A 20,125-nucleotide genomic window follows, 5' to 3' on the forward strand; every position below is an offset into this window, starting at 1 on the left:
GTCATTTTAACATTTTACTCAGAGCTCTTTTCATTCTCAGCTACATTTTGGCTACATGCAGTGTCTTGCAAACATTGTCATTCACTTAAAATTTTTTACATTTAGTCCAAATTTCAAGTTTCATTGTATATTAGAGGAATATTATGCAATAGACAAAGACAGACAGACACACACACACACACACACACACACACACACACACACACACACACACACACACACACACACACACACACACACAGCTTTGTTTTCATGACATACACTATATTGCCAAAAGTATTTGCTCACCCATCCAAATTATTGGAATCAGGTGTTCCAATCACTTCCATGGCCACAGGTGTATAAATTCAAGCACCTAGGCATGCAGACTGTTTTTACAAACATTTGTGAAAGAATGGGTCGCTCTCAGGAGCTCAGTGAATTCCAGCGTGGAACTGTGATAGGATGCCACCTGTGCAACAAATCCAGTCGTGAAATTTCCTCGCTCCTAAATATTCCACAGTCAACTGTCAGCTGTATTATAAGAAAATGGAAGTGTTTGGGAACGACAGCAACTCAGCCACGAAGTGGTAGGCCACGTAAACTGACGGAGCGGGGTCAGCGGATGCTGATGCGCATAGTGCGAAGAGGTCGCCAACTTTCTGCAGAGTCAATCACTACAGACCTCCAAACTTCATGTGGCCTTCAGATTAGCTCAAGAACAGTGCGCAGAGAGCTTCATGGAATGGGGTTCCATGGTCGAGCAGCTGCATCCAAGCCATACATCACCAAGTGCAATGCAAAGCGTCGGATGCGGTGGTGTAAAGCACGCCGCCACTGGACTCTAGAGCAGTGGAGACGCGTTCTCTGGAGTGACGAATCGCGCTTCTCCATCTGGCAATCTGATGGACGGGTCTGGGTTTGGCGGTTGCCAGGAGAACGGTACTTGTCTGACTGCATTGTGCCAAGTGTAAAGTTTGGTGGAGGGGGGATTATGGTGTGGGGTTGTTTTTCAGGAGCTGGGCTTGGCCCCTTAGTTCCAGTGAAAGGAACTCTGAATGCTTCAGCATACCAAGACATTTTGGACAATTCCATGCTCCCAACTTTGTGGGAACAGTTTGGAGCTGGCCCCTTCCTCTTCCAACATGACTGTGCACCAGTGCACAAAGCAAGGTCCATAAAGACATGGATGACAGAGTCTGGTGTGGATGAACTTGACTGGCCTGCACAGAGTCCTGACCTCAACCCGATAGAACACCTTTGGGATGAATTAGAGCGGAGACTGAGAGCCAGGCCTTCTCGTCCAACATCAGTGTGCGACCTCACAAATGCGCTTCTGGAAGAATGGTCAAAAATTCCCATAAACAAACTCCTAAACCTTGTGGACAGCCTTCCCAGAAGAGTTGAAGCTGTTCTAGCTGCAAAGGGTGGACCGACGTCATATTGAACCCTATGGATTAGGAACGGGATGTCACTTAAGCTCATAGGTGAGTCAAGGCAGGTGAGCAAATACTTTTGGCAATATAGTGTATGTGGAGATTTCGTTGACTTGCATTCATTTTATATGGCCTAACCCAGACCCTTACCCTTACCTTATCCCTAACTATTACCAAGATGTACCTAGACCTAACCAGAACTGAATTCACACCTTAGTCCTAAACCTAACCCCAACTCAAAGAACAGAACTTTACCATATAGAGACCAGTTGAATGTCCCTATATGTACCTGTAAGTCCTCGCATGTAGGATATTTTACAAAATACTTCCCTCACCTTGTAGGTACAACAAGACCACACACACACAGTTTATGTTTATCCATCATTGTGGGAACCTCAAATGACTTCCATTCAGTTCTAACCCATTTCTACAGCCTAACCGTGAACCTAACCCTAATTTACCCTATCCCTAACATTACAGATTCATACCTAACCCTAATCCTAACCTAAATTCAATTTACACCTTAGTCCTAAACTTAACACCTAAGGCTAAAACAATATTTGTACCCATGGAGACCAGACATTGCTCCCCACCAGAGCTCTCGGTCCCCATGATGTACTAGGATTTATGGAGTTGGTTCCCACCATGCAATAAAAACACACACCCACTTTTCAACACTCTTTTATCAGAAGATGGACACAGCTAAAGCTGATGTTTTTGGGCTGTGGAAGGAAAGAGCCTACACATGCACTGCATGAACATTAAATTCCATGCAGAAAGAACCTAGGCAGCAGTGCTTCTAACTCCCTCTGCTGCTCATACAGAGAAAAAAGGGAAAAATATTGATTTTGTTTTTTTTTAACTCTTACAATTCTTTGCAACTTTGTTTATCACAAGCAATCTAAATTATTTACTTCAAAAGTACGTAGTTGTTGAAGAATAAATGTGAGAAAGTTCAGCTTCGGGGGTTTGAATACTTCTGTGAAGTCTATGTTTGGAGACAGTCTGCTTCTGTCTTTCTGTCTCTCTCCTTCCTCATGTTTGGTCTCACCCCTCCTCAGACAAACATAGCAGAGAGCACTTGAGGGGCTGTGAGAAGGAAACAACAACCGTGGAGAGACAGACAAACGGAAAGCAGAGAGTATTCAGTGAATCTCAGCCCACAGGAGAGAGAGAGAGACAGGGAGAGAGGGGACACACTGAGTCGTTGGGGACAGGCTGGAGACTTGACGATTGCTCATCAGCCTTCTGTGACTCAACCTCGGACGTGTGCCCTGGCAGAATGGATTTCATTTGGGTCGAGCAGCCTCTGAGCTCGGGCAGCAACAGCTCCGTGGAGGATTGTAACTCCTTTTGGATTATATCAGAGAAAACCACTGATGTGATGAATGAGAAAGCCAGCGAGCAGAAAGGAAGATGGTAAGATTGCTCACTGTCAGATATGATTTTCATCCCTCTTCTGTAATTTCTAGTTTTAAATTTGTAATATTAACATTCAAGAATATAATTTTTTGGGCTTGTTATTTTAAACTTCGGCTTATGTAATTATCCTGCTTTTACATCCTAGAGATCTTTTAGATGTTCATAAACAACAAAACTCTAGATTGTAGCAGATTCTAAAATAAACACAGTTGTCAACCCTGGATTTCATGATCAGAATAATATATTTAAAGTATATGAACACAGTGGGACATTTATTATATACAGATATAACTTGATGATCATTTCTCCCCTCCCCGAACCATTTATAGCGCACACCCTGCATGTTTTACTCATCTGAACCCCCTGTCAGATGTAGTTTTGCAATTTATTTAGTAAGTCTTCACAAGAAGCTCTTTATGCTGTAACACCCATGTACTCTGACCGCATACAGCATTTCTGCCATAGCTTACACTAACTGCTGCTGCATTCTGACTCAAGGTGAAGCTCTCGGGTTACTGAGCATTAAGCCAGGTTTTACAATCCGTCCACTGTGCTGTATATGCCTCCTTCCCACTGCTGGTATGTAAGATCTGACTCAAGCGGAAGGGATTTTGCTTTAACTTCAAATGAATTATGTAAAAGTCTGATGAGGAAAATCCTAATTGAGTGATTTTCGTTTGTCGTCACAGCAGAGGCGGGAAGGGTGTGTCCAGTGGCGGCCGGCCCATAGGGGGCGCTGGGGCACCGCCCCCCCTGATAAGAAGAGAGAAACGTAAAATATATTTTTAGAAATTAACTCATAAATGTCAGTTTTACTCTCTAGACTGTGTACCTATAAGCAAAACAAATTATATAAACTACATTTCCCTATCTACTGTCATTAATTTGTGGATTTCCATAGACAGACTCCTACCGTCTCTGTTCTGGGGGCGCTGATCAGACAGCCCCACATTTGCAGAGAATCTGTCAATCATGTACTATTGCTAGGTGAATTTAATGACCAGTCAGCGTCTCGGAACTTTATGGTCTTGGGGCGCTGAAAATACTGCGCTTTAACAGGCTTCTGAACCCAAGCGCAGGTGCAGACAATTAGAGGGAAGATGGCGAATGTAACGACCGAGATGCAGCTTCCACCAAATTCGGTGAGATCCTTATTTATCTACCCGTTTGCCAGAAGAACATCCCTGTTGTAGGATATGAACATTTCATGTCATGGTTATTGTGACTGTGACGAATCCACCTCTTCGCTTAAAACAACCTCTCTAACTTTGCGCGCCACACACACATTCCTGTTATACTGTGCTTGTGAGGACCAATACACTCGCGCTGAGACCAGTAGCTCCATGAACTTAAAACACACAAGCTGTTCCTGGTTACCTGCTGGCGTATTGAGGGTGCACACTTAATATTTCAGTGGGGTTAGCCGTGTGTGTGTGTGTGTGTGTGTGTGTGTGTGTGTGTGTGTGTGTGTGTGTGTGTGTGTGTGTGTGTGTGTGTGTGTGTGTGTGTGTGTGTGGGTGTGTGAGGGGTGTGGGTGTGTACATGTTTATGCTATGGGGACTTGTCATCTTCAGTCTGGCTGCGTCTTTGCTGGGTTCAAACCCAGTTTGGTGTAATTGAATAAGTCAATGAATCTGTGTAAAAGAATTAAGTTGTAAAAATTATTTGTTTTTGTACATCAATTGTTTGTGGAGGTAATATATGGACAAAACTGATTCATGAGAAGAAATCAGAAATAAGAGAGCCTGAGGGTAGGGGCTTAAACTATTTAATGAGGGCTGTGGGAAGAAAAGCGGCAATTTTTGTTTTCTGTTTCTTTGTTACATTGCTGGTAACGGGAGGGAGGCTGAGGCCCAGAGTATCTTGTATATGTTTAGTTTCTTTTGCACCCTGTTTCGAGTTTTTGAGCACAATAAATCACCAACACCGGTAACCCGACTGAGCCTGGATTCTTGGAGGCCAAAGAACCCCGTCACAGTGACCCAAATCATCACTGTTAGTTATTATATAGTAAATTAAATCATTACTGTTAAATTGTATGTATTGTCCAATTGTTTATTTGAATTCTTATTCCGGATTAGTTGGAGACATACACTAGGCTATATCAGCCCCACCAAAAATATTTTTCACCAGCCGCCACTGGGTGTGTCTCCTTTTAACATAAAGCTGAATTTGTTTGTAACTGACAGGCTGTCAGGTTGTTATAAAGGCTGCTGAATTTCAAATTACCCGCCCAGCTCTCCCGTAGGTTTGACTTGGCAGGTATTTTTGTGAGTCTTGTCTTCCCACCCTGCTTCCTGTGTATTTGCTGCGTCGTTGAAACCAGGGGTCCATTAACCAGACTATTCCTGTTTTCTGAGTGACCTCAGTGTTTGGGCGTTCATTCCCATGTTGACTGGGTTATACAAAGCATCTCTTTTCTAACTGTAGAAAGAAATCTTGTCCTTTCTCAGTGACTCAGTGGAAAATACACAAAAAATGATCCAAATCTCCACTTGCAAACCTTAAAATCATTATCCCCTCTTTTATACCTGGGTCGTTCCCTTCCTTGTGCTTCTTCCAGAAAGGTGTATTCTCTTTTTTTCACAAAGTATTCACAAACATAGTATGCAATATTTTCACACACTTCAAAGTTTCACACACCTTTAACTTTTTTTTACAATGTGTCTTTTTGGTGTGTATTACTGTGGGTTGGTGTTATTCTACATGATGTTACAATTTTCTTTGCAATCACAAAAAGGGAAAGATATAATTTATATTTAACCCATGTCATTATTTAAAACAAGTATTTTCCGTTTAGGATGTATGAATTATTTTTGAAGTCGAATTGAACTTTATCTTCTAAAATATTTCTTCAATCTTGTTTGCATAACAGCTCAAGCTCAGTCATATGGGATTAAAAGCCCCACAGCTACCTTCAATTCTCAGTTTTGCTTCTAGTTATCTGTTGGATTAAGGTCTAGACTTGACTAGGCCAGTCCAACACATGCATACTTTTGTTGCAGGATTCACTTGTTTAGGTGTAATTGTTAAGTGACAGCTCATGGTCATTCAAAATAGGTAGATCCTCTAACTACCACCCAGCTGTGTCACAGTAGTGGTTGTGTCTTCAGGGTGTTTTTTTTTTACATGATCTTCTGTCTTGATTTGTGTTTTACTTAAATGCTTTTTACTTTCTTTCCACAAGAGACAGATTTGAGGTCTGCTTAGCAAATAGTCGCCCTGTGTCTAGTTCTCCCCACTGAGCTGTGAATCTATACAGCTTCCTTATTGCTACTATTGGCCTTATTAATTTTCTTGCAGTGCTGTGTTAGATGTCTGTTTTGTTTTTAAGCTAACCTTAAATTTCTCCTTAACGTCATCCCTGACCTGGATGCTGAATACTTTCTTCATGATGCTGTTTTTCCTTTGCTTTTCTCTAAAAAAAGCCCCCAAGCCTAGGCAAAACTGTTGGATTTATAATGAAATCATATTACAAATTTTATCATTTGTAATTAATTAATCATTAATCAAATTAGATAGACTCTATTCTGACTTGAGGAAGGTATTGTAAAAGTGGTTAAATAAAAAAAGACCTCAAAGCTATTTTATATGGCAAAATATATTAAAACGTATATAAAAATATATTTTTCTTTTTCAACGTTAAGTCAATATCCAATAAAATACACATATGTTTTAATGGGACAAATTGCAAAAAGGCTGAAGAGGTTATAATATTTCAGCAAATAACCGAAATCTTCTAAATAGTGAATATTTTTAATGTCTAAATAAGTTAATGAGTTTGTTTTGGCCTTTGCCGATATCTCTGTTTTTGCCTGTTTCTCTTGTTTATGTAGTCACTTTGAGTTGTTTGTCATGAAATCTGTAGGTTAGTATTACATTACGCACAGCAGAGGCCTAATCGCAGATGAGAGAGGCATGTCAGTGAAAGTTAAGCTACACTTTGGCATAATAACACATCTCTCATGTGCAGTGTATACGTCAGCCCTGCTCATGATGATTTCAAAGAAGTACTCAAGAGTTCGGCTCATTCAGAAGTCCCTCACGTGGTTTTGGATGACATAAACTGACCACCTGAATACTATTTTACAGCCACTTTCAAATCACTCTGCTGATCGAGGCCATCATGATTGGTGTTTGTCTCCTGTGAGCTCCCTTTTCCTTATCCCCGTGAAGCTGCTAAATATACTGTCTGGCCATCTTGGAGCCTCTGTGGTTTTGTACAGAGGATTTATGGATTACATCAGTGTAATTTATCTTGAGCCTGTGATGAGGAGACACCAGGTGTTTTTATGCACCAGATGAAAAACAGATTTTCAGACCTTTGTTGTTACTGCTTTCCAGAGGTCTAGTTTGTAAAGCTCAGTATTTGATCTACAAAGTCAACACCATTAGAAAGAGAAATGGTGGAAAAATGATTCGAATCTTTTTGTCTGAGTGATCTTATTCATTTATTTATTCTGTACAGCACTCAGGTCAGCTGTGGTTGTTTTTAATTGCTTAACAAATAAAACTTGGTTAAATTGGATTTAATCTCCCCCCGTTTCATCTTCACAGATAGCAAAACATGAAAACGTGAATAAAATAACAGAAAATAAATAGTTATTCAGTTAAAAACTTGAAATGTTTTCATTTTGTTTTATGCATTATTCCAGTTGAGGTTGTTGCTCCTTAGAAAGTGGGAAAGATTTATCAGGGAAGCAAACAATTTTCAATATGGAGATTTATCTTTTGAGAATATTCCAGAGAAAATTATCTATAAAAGATGAATACATTTTTGTGGCATTTTAAGTAATTGAAAAGTAGTATAGTATAGTATAGTATAGTATAGTATAGTATAGTATAGTATAGTATAGTATAGTATAGTATAGTATAGTATAGTATAGTATAGTATAGTATAGTATAGTATAGTATAGCATGGCACAGTACAACATAGTGTAGTTTTAAAGGTAATTATCCTAAATACATCAGGTGAGAAACTAAATATACTTTTGATTAAGGAAGGTCCGTAAAGCTGACCCTTTTTTTTTTTTAGGAATGACAATGTGATTTTTTTTAAATGGGAGAATCCAAAGTGAAGTCTGCACAAGGTCCTCTTATTTCTCTTCTTTTTCAGTGGTAGATAATCCGTTTACTGCACAATTGAATTTGACCTCACCCAGAAATGTGTCATTTTGTGTGAATGACACAAATGAACAATAGATATCCCACTTTGTAAAGAGAAAAGTATGCGTTCAAGATGATGTAATATGTTTGTTGCTAAACTGAACTATGCCTCGATAACAACTGCTTATTACATATTTTAATAGGATGCAGGATTTTAACTTACAAATAGTCTTGTCTTTCCATTCATCCATTGCTCCATCCATATGTTTATTGTCTCTACCTGCATGACCTTCAGGTTTGTCAGGCTGCAGCCTGTCTCTTCTCACTGGGTGAGTTATCTGGACATCGGACACTCTGTTATCTGTTATTTGAACACGTGTATAAAATGGCGCATCCACTATATAGTGCTCTACAGAGGGGTTAGGGGAGACATCCAGACACAGTCATAGTTTTGTCAAAAAGTTTTCCTCTGTTTATGCTGTTTGAAACAAAATGTTTCAAAACCGCAAAAGTATTTTGTACATATTTATTAGGCAGCAATGTAAATAGGTGTCATAATTAACAGGTGTTAAGTTTCATTTTGTATCTAGGATTTTTCACACCTTCCTTTTGTATAGTATTCTAGAGATCACATCTTTTTTTTTAAAAACACCTTATTCTGTATTATTGGGTAGAATTCCTCTTTTGTTTTTCTCTGTCTTCGTTTTTACTTTTTCTCCCGCAGCCAGAGTCATCTGCTCATTAGTGGATGCCATTCACCTGTGTATTACCCGGGCCTGCTTTACTTAAGTAGTCAGCTTGCTGTTAGTAATTTACTTGTTTGTCTCCTGTCTCCATGTCTGGTTCTGTTAAACCTATTATTTTTTTCATTAAAATCATCAACTCATTATGTTGCTTCCTTGCATCTGTCTGGTCTTTGGTCCAGAAAACCATTTAATATTATTAGGTTAAAAAAATTTGAAGAAATGTAAATAAGTTAGCAGCTGTCTCAGCCACCTCTTTGAAGCAACAACTACTATAAAGAGTTTATGTAGGAACCATTCCTTTACCACATAATTAGATTTATTGTCAGCCATATGGATGGATTAGCAAATATTACATTAAGCCAAAAAATTGATTTGTTTTTCACTTGGCTTGCATAATAGCCTTTTAGAGAAAAAAAATACCATGGGTTTCAAACAGTGAGCGTTGGACATTTTCTCATCCTGGTCTCGATACTGCCCAGAGAGGAAATATAAACTAGGGTTTTCATTTAGCCTGTTTTTATGCTTCAGCTGTTTTAAACATTTGAATTGTGGCCCTGACTATTTTTTTAGTTTTTGTATTTTTTAAGGTATTTTCTGTATGGGTGGGGATGGATGTCCATCTCATTTTTTAACCAAGAAAACAAAACAGATGTCTTACTGATTCAAAGTCTGTAAACACTCTATCTAGTTCAAAAGTAAAGCCCTTATAAAAAAAAAACTGTAAGGGATGCCTTAAAAAACACACCAAACAGCAAAATTTTTTTGTGTCATATTTATCTCCATGAATTAATGCACTCAGTTTAGTGGGGAAATGCTTTCTACTTTGCTATTTGATATTATGCAATTGCGATACATTTATTTTAGGGCCCTTTAGATCTTTTGGAACGTTTTTCTTTTTTTTCATATCGGCACCTTTAAATATTGAGCCATACTTAACTTTATCAAGTTTAGGTGTGGCAGCTTATGCTGTACCAATGCTTTCAAAGCATGAAGATGTCTTTGGTGACATATTAGTATGACGGATTCTCCTTTGATCTGACTGGTAGAGTCCAAGACTAGAAGGTTGGACAGATTGTCCTTCCTGTCTTTTGTCTTTTCAAAGCCCTCTGTTTGAACAACACAGTTGGACATATCAGTTTGAACAAATTAGTTTAGTTTAAATAAATTATCTGGTTCTGTAGCTCCGATTTATGTCATCAGGTTACTATTAAAAGTTTAAATTAATCCAGCTTTTATAGAATCCAGCTTTGATTATACATGTTATTTATTATAATATGCCTTTAGTTCAAGGAATTAAGTTTGAAAACATACAGAGTTCTTTGGATTATGGCATTTTAAAACAAATTTAGAAAAGATGCATACATTACATGCAGCCTCCTGCTCTGCAGGTTGAAAAGGCCGTTATCCTCATTTTCACCCTGATGGACTAAATATATTATTAAGAGGACGATGCAATAAATGACAAAAGGATAAGATGGATGCCTGTCTTCAAAACACCCAACACTCTCTAAGCAGCAGCATGGATCTCATTAAATAGTTTGCGTAATTCATCAGAAAGTCTGTGCGAATGAGCTGAGATCAAAACCAGCAAACATCAATTCCAGTAAATTGCTCCTTCTGGTGCTTAAAGGCTCCATTAGAGTTGGAAGAGTTTCACGTTTTTCACTTGGAAATTATTCATACTATGTCTTATGCACCAATCCGGATTTGGCTTTATTATTTCAATTAGGAGCAGAGGAGACAGCAGCAGTTTCTTCCACCAGGCTGCCGCTTTGATTAAAACCATGAAAACCTTACAGCCTGAGTAGTTTGCCTCTCTATCGTGAAACAACATTGCCCGACCACAATCTCCCTTTTTCTTCTTTACTTTATCTGAAATAATTGGCTGTACAAAGCAATATATTCATACATATGTTTCCTTTTATCCTATGCTAAAAGTCTGTATGCAGTGAGTGTTTAAAAGCAAGTCAACTTTCTGGTTTATGCCACAATGTTGGCCAATAAAGCTGATTTATGATTCTACTATTATAAGAAACAGAGATTAAATGATTATAGTGTTGATATTGAACATGTAATTATATTAGTTTAAGGTTGAGGTTCAACTGTTTTACATCTTTATCATGTGTTTTTACGTGCTTTTGTTGTACTTTTTTTGTGGTCCAATTGATTTATTTGTTTTACTAATGTTTTTGCTTTTATTCTGCTTTTATTTTTGTTGTATTTTAGTATGTTATTCATGTAAAGCCTTTTAAATTGTCCATGTACCGAATTGTGTTATGGAAATAAAATTGCCTTGCCTTGGCTTGTAATTAACATAACATATTATTGGTTTGCACAGTTAACAGGGTTAACACAACTAACTTAGCGAAGATCAGGCTCCCTCTGTATATTTATAAAGCTGTTCAAAATACTGCCAGCATTTCAACAGCAAGCTTCCTCTTTTACCTCTTATGAAAGAGGTTTAAAGATGCAAAAGAGATAAACAGGGATAATGTCTGCCTTCCTGTTACTTGCTGAAAGTCTCACTGTCCCTCCCAGCATTAATTAAGCTCTTGTCATCAAACATGCAGGTTCCTTTAGTTAGCTTCTCAGATCTTTGCATCAACTGACTTTATTTTAACTTCCTCGCTGAAACGGAAATTGCGTAATTATTTCCAGGCTGGACAGTGTTGTTGTGAGCACTGCTTGGTAATGCTTATAAAGGGGCTTTCACTGTTTATAAAAAGATTGCATTGGAGTCAGATTTGTGGGGTTCTTCAAGTTGGAAATTAGCTAAAAATATTACAAGATTCATGGCCAGGCTTTTAGCTAGCAATGCGTACAGTTGTACATTGTACGGCCTTTAATAAAAAAAAATGACAAATTGTATGCCTCGTTTTTTTTCCTGGAAACTCGCTAAGATGTTAAAAATTTCACAAGCAAAATTGAGATTTTTGGTGCTTGAAGCGCCACATCAGCCAATCAGAAAAGCAGATGCCCCAAAATCCAAGACCATGGTCTCGAGCCGGAAAAGGGTAGAGAGCCATCTCAGGGTTTGGGAGGATGTGCTGCCCCTAGTGGAAGTATCTTGGGGTCTTGTTCACAGATGAGGAAAAGATGGAGTGGGACATTGATAGGTGGATTGGTGCGGTGTCTGCTGTAAAACATACGCTGTACGGGTCTGTTGTAGTGAAGAGAGAGCTGAGCGAAATGCAAAGCTCTTGATTTACCTGTCGATCTACGTTCCTACTCTCATCTATGGTCCTGAGCTTTGGGTCATGACCGAAAGAACGAGATCCGGGATACAAGCGGGTGAAATTAGTCTTCTCCGTAGTGTGTCTTGGTTCTCCCTTAGAGATAGGGTAAAGGGCTCAGTCATCCGAGGAGGACTCAAGGTAGAACCGCTGCTCCTCGAGAGAAGCCAGTTGAGGTGGCTCGGGCATCTGGTTATGATGCCTCTTGGACGTCTCCCTGGTGAGGTGTTCTGGGCACATCCCACCGAGAGGAGGCCCAGGGGGAGACCCAGGACACGCTGGAGGGACTATGTTTCTCGGCTGACCTTGGAGCGCCTTGGGATTCGCCCGGAGGAGCTGGCCCAAGTGGCTGGGGAGAGGGACATTGGGCCTCCCTTCTGAAGCTGCTACCCCTGCAACTCGACCCTGGATAAGTGGAAGAAGATGGATGGATGGATGGATGGATGGATGGATGGATGGATGGATGGATGGATGGATGGATGGATGGATGGATGGATGGATGGATGGATGGATGGATGGATGGATGGATGAAAATAATATTGTACCTAAAAATGATCTCATGTCTCCTTTATGAAATTTCCACCTCTAGTCAAGCTCACATATTTCCCATAATCAGAACACAAGTAGTTTTGTAACAAAGACAAAACATTAGCTGCATTCCACCTAAAAATTCAGGAAATAGCGTTTCAGAAAGTCTACATTTCAAAATTTTAGACGCCTCTATGCCGTGCAAAGCCTAAAGATGTGATACACCAAAGTTTTTACAGTGTTTTATCGGCATTACACTGTCAAAAGGCAACGAAATCAACTCTCTGCATTAATCCCCATGGGGATGGGTTAAATACAGAGCCAACCCACTTTAATGGCAGCCATTGTGCAGGGAGCAGGGTGGGGTTAAGGGCCTTGTTCAGGGCTCAGGGACCCAGAGTGGCATCCTGTAGGAGTGGGTTTTGAACTCAGAATCTTCAGATTTCAAGTGCAATGCCCTAACTGTCACTAATGCCTATATCAATGATCTTTTAAATGATGTAGTCATCCCTTTATTTGATTTTATTACCACAGTAGGGAAATTTTTTCTCTGCATTTTGACCTATCCCCTTAAGGGTTTTGCTCAGCAATCCAGAGAGGAGGCTGTGGGGGGTCGAACCAACTTGCAACTTTCTCAGAACACAAGCGCACTGCTCTAACCACTAGGCCAACACTCCCTTAGGTGTACACCGGATGAAATATAAAGCATGTTGATAGCTATCATTTTGTTTCTGTTCAGAATTTCTGTCATATAAATTAACTAAAAATAATGTTTTCCTTTCTTTTAAAACTAGATTTATTTGTGTGAAATTAAAGAAGTTCTACAGTTTGTGTCATATTCAGAAAACTATTATATTAGGGAGTTCTGTGAGGTCAGATTGTATTATTGACAAATTTGCCTACATTTCCTTTCACTTTCTGGGAGGCTATTTAGAAAATCGTAATGGTACAGTGTGCATTTAAAACCTTTAAAATAGACAGTAGCTCTGAGTTTATTCTAGCAGAGGAATTGTTTGAAGTTTGCATACATAAAAGCTTTCTGTGTTTCTCTGCGAAGATTTTCTTGCCCAGACAGGAGCCTGCTTGACACCAGCAATGCTCGAGGACTATTTTTGTTTCATAATGATACTGGACAGAGATATTGAGATGTCTTGGGGTGTGGCACTAAGAAATCTTATCTTCTGCAATGTGAATGCTGTCATTTCAGTGTGTGTGTATATAAGGTGGAATAGTTGTGGAGCAGCAGTGGCTGCTAGGACAAAAAAATTGTTTTGATCTGTTTGACTCTTTCTCTATTTCTTTTCTCCTCTAATATCCTGTCTATCTTTCTTGGCATTTTTGCAGTTTTTTAATAGAAAATCTGCTCCTATCTCTGTGGTTAGGCCTGTCTTTAATATTAAAAAAATAGCTACTTAGCCATGTCTCTGTCTTAGATAAAGTAAAGTAGCTGCCCCTACCATGTACTCTCCTTTTCCTTTGACATTGAAGTTACTCCTTTACTGCTGCTTCTGTGTTTGTCATCCTTTCAATCCCTCAGCCTGTCAAGTACATTTAGATTTAATTGGGTTGCTTAAGATTTAAAAAAAAAAAAAGTTTTTCAATCAAATGTCCAGTGTCACATAGCTGTTTGTGTTTCCTTAGTGCCTCAGTCCTTTTGGGCTGATTCTAAATCCTGTAGCTCCTACCTCCTGTTCCTAGCTCCTATCCCTTTACCATTTATTGGGATCTACAGAACACTATCCAGGTTAGGAGGAGCTCTGGACCGCTCTAATGAATTCAGACAACCTTCAGCCTTATAGACGTCATTACCTATGACGTATTGAGTATAACGCACTTGGATGATGCTGGTCAAATTGGGACTACAACTTCCCAGAAAAGAACTACAAAAGCTACCTAAATGCTGCAAACAGTTGCAGCTCTCCGTTATAAAACCCCAAACATTTAAAGGTGCATACACGTGTGTGTTTCACACAGAGGGCATGTAACAAAACAATGTATTTTTGTTCAGCTCTGTGGACTGTGAGCTACTAAAATAAGTTTTTGAACACCCTGCTATTTTGCACGTTATCCCACTAAGAAATAATGGAGTGGTCTGAAATTGGCATGTATGTGTCTTTCCACTGTGAGAGAAACAGTCTACCGGTAAGCAAATCCAGAAATCACAATGTATGATTTCATTAACTATTTATTTGTATGATACACCTGCATGAAGTGTGATCTGTATTTAACTAAACTAAGATGTGTAGTTCTGAACTGCCACCAACCAGCACTCCTATTCTAGGTTAACATCCTCTCACAATTTCTGTAATTGCTGCCCCTAACTTTCTTGTTAATGTTATTATTTCAGCATTTTTGAGTTTTTCTTGGTCAGGCTATATGGTATTGAGTTATTTTTTTCTTTATTTTTTTTATGCATTTAATAAATTTAAGAAAAAAGTGATCCGAGGGAGGAAAAAGTTTTTTTTTAAGCTTTATTTTACTTTCAAAATTATATTTCTTCCTCCTCAATTTCAATACTCTTAAATGAAGTCTTTTTTCTGACTGTATATAGAATTACCACTTTCTTTTAACTTTCATATTTTACACAACCTTCTTTTAGTCTCTATCAAACACAATATTTTCTTGAGGAAATTTTATTTTTGACAGGGTCCACCGATTTATCGGGAGTCCGATCGTTTGGCCTCGATTTTCTGAATTTTGGCCGACACTTATATGTGAAACCAATCTTTTCCACCTATCTGATCTATATCTGTAAAGGTCTAAAAAACAACCAATGCCTTAAACTATACTTATATACTTACTTATATTTACTATATTTGAGCAGCTATTTCCAAATCTTTTTATTGTTTAACAGGTAATGATTAATGTTTTTTTTTTCAGAAAGAAAAGATTGAAATTTGTTATTTCTTGCTATCTTTTTTTGACAGTGTCAGTTTTAAAAAGAAATCTGTACCGGTCAGAATCGGGAACACCATGACAGGATTTTTTAAAGATCAGGTGATCAGTAATCGGTGTATCCCTTATTTTTGATGTAGCACACCTGATTAGCCTACTAATAGCCCACAGTTTAAGTTTAAAACGTGTCTTTGATGTTGCCTGATCCATAAGATGTATGATTTTATCCAACTTGATAAGATCTGAAAAATGTACAGGTAGAAAAATGATCTTCCTGCAATGTAGCAAGGCTGATACATTTTGCTTCCTGGAGTCAGATTCCCCCTCTGAATTGTACACATACATTAACCATCTGAGGCTCACTCCTGTGGTCTAAGCTGGGCTAAATAAAGCAGGGCCTAAATGTGGGTAGGGGGGCAGGAGTTCAGGTCAAAGGCAATGTGAAACCATAAACCAGAATTGTAGCAGTGTTTACTTGAATATTTGTCGACAGGCTGGCTGCCTCTTTATGGAAATACGAGAATGGAGAACATTTTATAGGACTCAGTTTCTCCCAGGAGACCATGAGTTTGATGATTAGGCCTTTTTTTTGTTTACTCTGAGACAGATTAATATAATACACAGCAGGTTTGCTGTCCAACACTAAATATTACTGTGTCCTTAAACAATCAGATTGATTGGTCAGATTAGAGCTGTAATGTGAAACCAAGAGTCACAATCAGCCAAAAGTATATTTATTTCAAGCACATTTCATATAACAGCTGTTGACTGTAGTGTCTCATTAACCTTTGCAGCATGCTTTTTGTTAAGGAAATGACACCTTTGCTAGAAGCTGGGCTCTAGGTTCACTATTAACAATACTAAGCAATAAAAATGTGTTTTTATGCATAGTGTTTAAATGTATTTAACACATTTAAACACTATTTACAGCCCCTTCGGGTTATAGAAGTTGCACTGCTCCGTAAAGGATGAGCGATTTGAACTGTCAGTAGAGCAAATCGGCAAAGTTTTACTGCAGATATCACTATGAGTAGAAGCATGGTAGCCATAATAGTTTTTAAGATTTGGTGTTTTGGACAATGTGTGTGTAATTTTGCTACATGAAACTTGAAAATAATTCATTTGAGGGTTTAAATTAACAACAAACTTAAAAAATATATGAAATTCTTATGAGTAAAAGTTAGTTTTCTCTGGAATTTATTCAACTCAACTAATAAGCAAATTTTAGGTCCCAATGCATTGTTATTGTAATCGGCTGGCCATTATACTATGAAGAGCCAACAGTCCTAGAAATTCAAAAATAGATGATAAAAATACGGTATTAGAGTGGCGACCTGTTCCAAGCAGCCTGAGTGGATGGGTCCAGACATGCAACCATACATGGGTGAATGAATGGATGAATGGTGGTTAAAATCTGTATATTAATTTAAATAAACTTAAGAATAATTTCAATAAAATAAACAAACATGTTAAATAGTATTGTACAGTGTCTGAATAATTTAATGCATCCAGCATATTGTCACTAAATCTGTAAATCAGACATAAGTTTTTAGATCAATTATATATTATAACAATGCTTTTTATTCCTCATATTGCCAGAGCTTTGTGAATTTTTCTTAAACGATTAATAAACAATAAGATCTGATGAACTAACTAATCAATTTCACGATATGTTATATTATTGGGTTTTTTTTGCACATATATTCAAATTATTAAAATGACCAGATATGTAATTATTCAATTCCTGTACCACTGTTTATGTCATGATGGGTACTCTAATAGTGACCCAATAATGCAGAACACCACTGACGGACACAGGAATAAAAGTTCAACAAGTTTATTTGGTCACAAGCACACAGAATATACTGGTTCTGGTTCGGGCCTGGATACTGGTTCACCGGAGTCTGCGTGAGAGACAGTTCAGTTAGCGTTGCACGATGGAGGTCGCTTTCTTGATAGTTACTGATTGTACCTTGAGGGTTCTTGTGGTTAGCTTTGGGAGGGTCACTGTTGGATCTGGAGAGGAGTTGATCAGCAGAGTCCGTTTGCTGCTTCAGCGTCTCACTTCTAGTTTTGAGCAGACCTTGGCTTTGGGTTTTCCAGCTCTTAGTCCTGAGCTGCATGGAAGTTCACTGAGGTTCTTCAGGTTTGGCTCTGAGGGTCGGCTCGGCAGGTTAGCTCTTCCTGAGCTTCACAGAGGAGAAACTGGTTTCCTGGAAGACAGAGACAAACGGTTAGAATCCAGTCTGGATTCAAAGTCACCAAGATTCACTGAGAGTCTAGGCTTAGGCGCTGACCAACTGGATCAACACTGCGGTGTTGAGGCAAGGTCTGAAGACAGCTTATATAGTGGATCCTCTGATGATCTGATGGGCTGCAGCTGTGCAGAAGGCTCACTCAGGAGGATCCACGGCGGACTCTGCTGGAGAAAGGTGGAACTTCTCCAGCTCCCAACAGTTTATAGTGTTTAGATAATGCTTTTTACTGTTGTTTTTAAATCTGTAACTCCAAAAAAAAAACAATAATAATAATTCAAAATGTTGATAGCAGAACTTCTGTAAAATAGTTAATTTGAATATTAGTTTGGTAACTTTGTTATTAATAACTTCATTGTTGTAATGGATGCATTGCTGTGCCTGTGTGATGATCTCAGCGAAGAAACCAATTAAAGCAACACTCCTGTTTTGTTTTTCAGGTTATATTGAGAAAATCCTGCTGATTCTGTTTTTTTGTTTGTTTATTTTGTTTTGTTTTTTTCAGAACCTTGATTCTGTGGAAGGATCAATCCATAACCTCCTTTCTTCATTGTACCCCCCCTATGAAGCCACCGCCCCTACTCTCCTCAGTCAGCTCTTCCAGATCATTGACAGCCGCTATCAGAAAGATGCCCTGCGCTGTTTTCTGGACTTCCTGGTACCAGCCAAGCACATTTTAGATACTGTGCAGCAGGCTGCATGTGTAAGTTATTTATAGATTGTCTGACTGTCTAAACAGGATTTTTATCATTTAAATTGTCTACATTTCTGATATATCATCTATTCCTTTTTCAGGCTCAATACTCTAATGTGCTCTTCCTCTGTGAGGGATGGCCTCTTTGTTTACGTGACCAAGTTGTCATCCAGCTTGCTCCGATTGATCCCTCCGTTCTTCAGCCAGGCGACTTTTACCTTCAGGTGACTCCGTTCTGTGACCAATCAGCTCGTATTGTGGTCTGCAGTCTGCTGAAGGAGGAGGGACTTACTCTGGAGGTCGTGGAGGAGACCCCAGTTCCTGAGACGTCCTATCCTTGTATATTCAGCTCTGGCTGGTTGGATGAGTTTAACCAGGACTGCCAGGGGACGCCTCTTAGACATTGCCTGGTCGCCACAGAGCGAGGCGTTGTGAGGTTGCCATGGGAACGGGTGGCTGTGCCTGATTTTGTAGAGCTGGCACGTTGTGCTGGGAGTAGTATGGCCTCTGCTGCTCCATCACATTCACCTTTAAGTTCTCCACTTCCTCAACCTCCACCTCTTCCTACTAATTTCTTCCCTCTTTCCTCCTCAAAGAAACCTGGGCCAGGACATATTCCTTTGACTATTCAGGATTCCGTTTCAACTTCTGCCCCACATCCAGCCGCCCTCTCTGTGGAGACTAGGATATGTCCTGCAAAGCATGGCATCGCTGTGTCACTTTGTCTGGTGGATACTAGATCTACTTCTTCATCACAGCTGGTAAAAGTGAAAGAAACTGAAACAGAGCACAGGCCAATAGGCTGGGTGTCCCCGAATACATGGGACAGCCGCGTTACTGGAATAAATCAAAACCCAGCCGCTAAAGCAGAAAAATCAAACCATTCCGATGGTAATATAACTGACTTTAAAGGTGTGAATAAAGGTATTAAAGTTCCTGGAAATACACTGCAAGATAAGCAGAAAACCTCTAATGCTCACAGTATGAGCAGAAATGAGCCAGCACCTGTTGCAACAGGGGACTATATTGATATACTGCAGGCCAAAATGCTTTTTGATAAAGAGCCATCTCTGACTGAAGAACAGCAAAGCGCACAAATACAACCCAAAACACAGCCACCATTCAGCACACATTCAGAACATAACTCACAGACAATTTTACAAGATATGTCTAGAGATGGACCTCTATTTGTTCAGCATCATTCCCCTAAACAACCAACTTTTTCCAACTCCTCAGACTCCCCTCAGTGTGTCCGCACTGTGCGCTTTGCAGAGAAGCCCTGCACCCCATGCATGGCAAGACGGCAGGGTGGGAAAGTCGGCAAGGCTCAAGAGCTGAGATGTCGATACAGAGACTCATACCAGGCTGCCCTACAGAACCCTGTCACGTTTGGAGCTGAGAATAACAGAGGGAATATGTCAGTGCTGCTGGAGGAGGGCACTGATAGCTCACAGCGTGGTGACAAACTGGGACCGCTAAAGGTAGAGGATCCATGGAGGGAGCCTCAAGATGCAAGGTGTGATCCTGGAACATATACTCAGTCTCCTCCACAAGTAGGTGAAAACATCTGTGAGGAGTCAGGAGAAATGAACTGTCCTCCATGCAGAAAACCAACAGAAATACATATCCCCCCCAATGCTGCTGGCAGGATACAGTCTGATAAATCTCATGGATGTTTACACAATGTGAGCACAGCAAATCCTGTATCAGGAGTAAGAACACACACTAGGAATATCCCCTCAAACGTTAATGGTCCTGGGTACTCAGGTGACTCCAATAAACAGAATAGATCAACATTATGTTCCACTGAGAAACCTTCCAATCATCATGA

The 20,125-nt window shown here is 39.4% G+C and overlaps 1 protein-coding gene across 1 annotated transcript; it reads left to right on the forward strand.

Moving 5' to 3' along the window:
- The first annotated feature begins 2,482 nt into the window (after nt 1-2,482).
- Nucleotides 2,483-20,010, forward strand: LOC119789241. Its single transcript, XM_038294057.1, has 4 exons — nt 2,483-2,834; nt 18,106-18,303; nt 18,396-19,847; nt 19,990-20,010. The coding sequence occupies exons 1-4, from the start codon at nt 2,832-2,834 to the stop codon at nt 20,008-20,010; spliced, it is 1,674 nt and encodes a 557-aa protein (XP_038149985.1). The 5' UTR covers nt 2,483-2,831.
- Nucleotides 20,011-20,125: the final 115 nt, after the last annotated feature.

This window comes from Cyprinodon tularosa, unplaced genomic scaffold (assembly GCF_016077235.1).
Source record: "Cyprinodon tularosa strain WSP-4 unplaced genomic scaffold, ASM1607723v1 ctg333, whole genome shotgun sequence".
NCBI classification, from domain to species: Eukaryota; Metazoa; Chordata; class Actinopteri; order Cyprinodontiformes; family Cyprinodontidae; genus Cyprinodon; species Cyprinodon tularosa.

Excerpts from the sequence above, each read along its gene's own strand:
- LOC119789241 (XM_038294057.1), top strand. Across the intron at positions 18,304-18,395 it reads CTGTGCAGCAGGCTGCATGT|GCTCAATACTCTAATGTGCT; the intron begins GTAAGTTATTTA and ends TTCCTTTTTCAG. Across the intron at positions 19,848-19,989 it reads ATACTCAGTCTCCTCCACAA|CAAATCCTGTATCAGGAGTA; the intron begins GTAGGTGAAAAC and ends ATGTGAGCACAG.